This window comes from Herpailurus yagouaroundi, unplaced genomic scaffold (assembly GCF_014898765.1).
Source record: "Herpailurus yagouaroundi ecotype Mexico unplaced genomic scaffold, PumYag 100, whole genome shotgun sequence".
Lineage (NCBI taxonomy): Eukaryota > Metazoa > Chordata > Mammalia > Carnivora > Felidae > Herpailurus > Herpailurus yagouaroundi.
Window position 1 is genome coordinate 18,633,936 of NW_024412391.1, and position 3,744 is coordinate 18,637,679.

Here is a 3,744-nt window from a genome sequence, read left to right on the forward strand (position 1 = left end):
TTGTACTGTAAACCATTTGAGCTATCCAACTTTTGATTAACTTTTAAAATCTGCCTTTGAAGGGAAGGATTCCTGGGAGACTTTCTGTGTCAGGTTTTAATAGAGTAAATTTATGGATGAGTTAGGACCCTTAAAAACTAAAGTCAGTAATAGAAATGCTGACAGACTTGAACTAGAAGAGGACAGCTATAATAAAACAACATTTTATTATAACCTTATAATCTATAGTAAAATGGGGGGGGACATTTAAAGTTTTCTGTTCTAATGTTTTGAAAATGGTTTCATTTTCTTGTTATTTGAACTTTAATAATGGGCACTAGCATAAACTGAATATCCATGTCAAAACAAGGTACATTGCCATAGCATAGAATTCTTTTAAAGTGTTTTTTTTTTGTAATGTTTATTTATTTTTGAGAGAGACAGGGTGAGTAGGGGAGGGGCAGAGAGAGAGGGAGACATAGAATCTGAAGCAGGCTCCAGGCTCTGAGCTGTCAGCACAGCCTGACACGGGGCTCGAACCCATGAACCATGAGATTATGACCTGAGCCGAAGTCCGATGCTTAACCGACTGAGCCACCCAGGCGCCCTGTGTAGAATTATTTTAAATCATAAACTTTTAAGACTTGTTTCAAATCTTTTTTTCTAAATAAATTTGTTTCTAAACATTGCTTTTTTTTCAATATACCCATTTTCACCTCAGTAAATCACTAAAAGATTATTGAATAAAGGTATTTCGGCACTTGAAAGTTTGTAACAAAAATGCAGAGTGGAATAGAATTTTAGAATACATATTGTCTGCACTGAGGACTTCATTTGTTTAATAACCTTTATATTTGTTGATATTCTTTCTTGCCCCGTGCCAACATTTTAGACATTTTGTGTAGAAATTTCTTACAAGATTTATCATGTTACCAAAAACACACCCAGATTCTTTATCCAGAAGATAATGAATACCTTGAAGTTATGTATTATGCCAAAATTAATATATTAAGTGGTTAAACATTATTCTTTTAGCTTTACTAGATCACTGGGAGATAGAAGGTAGTGTTTTGCTTTGTTTTGTATTGTTTTGGCATTCCTTCTGATGCAGTAAAATCCACAGCACTTTATTTCATCTGCTAGCCCCAATTCACAGACTTAATCGATAGGAAAGTAAAACTGGCACCTCTTGATTTCCCGGTTTTGTGTATCTTGGGTGGAGCTGACTCCTAAGTGTGTGAAGGTTGTGATAGGAAATGATGCTAGGTACTTGCAAGAAAATACTGGAAGAGGGTTGCCAAACATTTTCTCATACCTCAGCGCCCTGCCCTATTAAAAGTTGCATCTAGATGCATAGTGATCTTGTATTTAGCCTGTTCAGTCACTTTTGATACAGTGCTAGTGTGTCGTCACTCCTACGTAGTAGTAGTCTGCAGAGAAAATTTGGCAACCCTGATTCTCACGTGTTTTGCAAAGTTACCATTTAAAATCAAAGTATGATTAAAACTAAATTCATCATCCTACTACGAGCGCCGACTTGGTCCATGCTGCCATTATCTTGTTGCTTATCACACAGGGTTCAAAATCCTTTCTTTTGTGACTCTGTTCTTGACAGCTCCCACCCATGGTGACTTCTTCCTTTGATGAACTCACAACATTTACCTTACCAGTTATTTTTCACTCTCACCCTGTGTGTTACTATTGCATCATTATTTAATTAGAGTGTCCCCCACGATTAGACTCTAAGCCCTTTGAGGCCCAACAGTTTTTCTCCGCAGCATGTGGGATAATGAATGAACGGATCCCCAGGCCTCTTCCTGTTTTCTATTCTCCAGCTGTCAGTTTGGGTGTCTTTTCTGTCACCTCTTTGTGTCCTACTTTGGTCTAAACCTTCTATTGCTGTCCTCTTGGCTACTCTGGTTCTGTTAGTATCTTGTTTATGAAGATTATCAATGATTTTGGGAGATTCTTGGGCTAACTTTATGGGAATAGGAGGTAATTTTTCAGCTTTTTTTCTTAGGATCAATTTTTAAACTCTACTGCAAAAATTCTACCTTTTTACAATTATTTTTAATATTCATGTATCAAGTATATTCTAGGAGTCTATATCTTGGAAGCCATAGTTTAGATCTATAAAAAAGGAGGATTAACCTGAAGGAAAGAAGAGAAACATTGTTGCCAAACAAAGTTTATTCTCAGACTCTTTTGCTTGCTATGTTGCCTTTTTTTTTTTTTTTTATAGCCTCATGGGAACAGAGCAGGCCGAAGTGTAAGTAATTACAATATTGTGTCATATAAGTCACTGCAAAGTAAGGCTTATGGTTATTTTTTTTTTTTAGCCACCTGGCATTTTGTATATGCTGTTTTTTGAGCCATAATTCTGTTGAATTGCAGATGGGGACTCTAGAGATTTAGCATACCCTCATTCTAAAGTGGAAAAAGTTGAGGTAAGTGGTTGCACAAGGTCACATGTGTAGTTAATGAAGAATTCAGGAATAGAGGCCAGCTATCTCTTAAAGATTAGTAGGTAATAACACATACATGTAAAAAAAAAATAACAAAAAAACGGTACTATGAGGTGTTCTGTGAAAGGTAAGTTTTCCTCCTATCCCATCTCTCATTCTCTACCCCAGAGTCAAATTACCAGTTTCTTGGGCTTTCAAGAGCTGTCCTATGTATATATAACCATATAAATGTATACCTTCCCCTTTATGCAAATGGTAGCATGTTTGTATACACTTTTCTGTACCTTGCTTTCCCCCCCCACTTTTTCACATGGCAGCATGTCTGAATTTTGTGGACACTGGATATTTTTATTCTTTGGTCCATGAACTTTCATGTTACTATATTGTCTATCATTTAAACAAATAGTTTTTGTTCATATGAATGGACAAATTATTAAATCATTTTTTGTTTCTAGTATATATTGAGTTTCGTGTGTGACCATAATGTAGTATTTCACATTGCTTTCAGAAAGAGATCATGGTTATTGATTTATTTTATGGTATATGTTGAAGTTAAAAGATAAGTGAAATATATATAATAATTATTACTGCTAGTTACCAATAACAGCTGATTAGGAAATTTTCTTTTTCATTTGAAAAAGAAGTGACAGAGTTTTCAGGGAAATGATTTACCTTTAGACTTGTACAAAAATCTTTCTCAGTGCCAGTGAAAGGCAACAATGTTATAAATACCAAACCACAAATGTTTATTTTCTAAATTTTTAAATACCTTTTTTTCCATTTTTTAGAAAGATTTTATTTGTAAGTAGTTTCTGTACCCAACATGGGACTTGAGCTCACAACCACAAAATCAAGAGTTGCATGCTTCACCGACTGAGCCAGCCAGGCGCCCCTATTTTCTGAATTTTTAGATCTCCAACCTCATATGCAAATAAACAGAAATAATTTTTCATTTGTTTCTCAAAATGGATTGTAACTATATGTGTTAATCTTGATATGACTCATGATCATCTGTATAAAAATGTATTCTTAATTTTGATCATTCTGGGTTTCTCTTGGCTAACTTATGTATCAGTGCAATTATTGCTTTATTTATTAGAGATTAATGGGACCTAAAGAACTCCTTGATTTTAGATCTTTTCAACCAAACCATATCACAAAAGGCAAACCCACTAAAAAAAAATGTGTCCCATGCCAGATGTCCATGATAGGATTTATAGAAGTTAAGTATTTATATTTGGATTTTACTTTAGATAGACAGTAATCCTGCATTCTCCCTAAAGGTGGCAGTACTTCTCAA

The 3,744-nt window shown here is 34.8% G+C and overlaps 1 protein-coding gene across 1 annotated transcript in view; it reads left to right on the forward strand.

Annotated features, from left to right (window-relative positions):
- The window catches only part of ZNF800 (zinc finger protein 800), a 41,376-nt gene extending 38,475 nt beyond the window's left edge, over positions 1 to 2,901 (forward strand). Inside the window, exon 6 of the mRNA XM_040472064.1 lies at positions 2,374 to 2,901. Within this exon, the coding sequence (XP_040327998.1) occupies position 2,374 (1 nt within the window). The 3' untranslated portion in view covers positions 2,375 to 2,901. The remainder of the gene's footprint in view (positions 1 to 2,373) is intronic.
- The last annotated feature ends 843 nt before the right edge of the window (positions 2,902 to 3,744 follow it).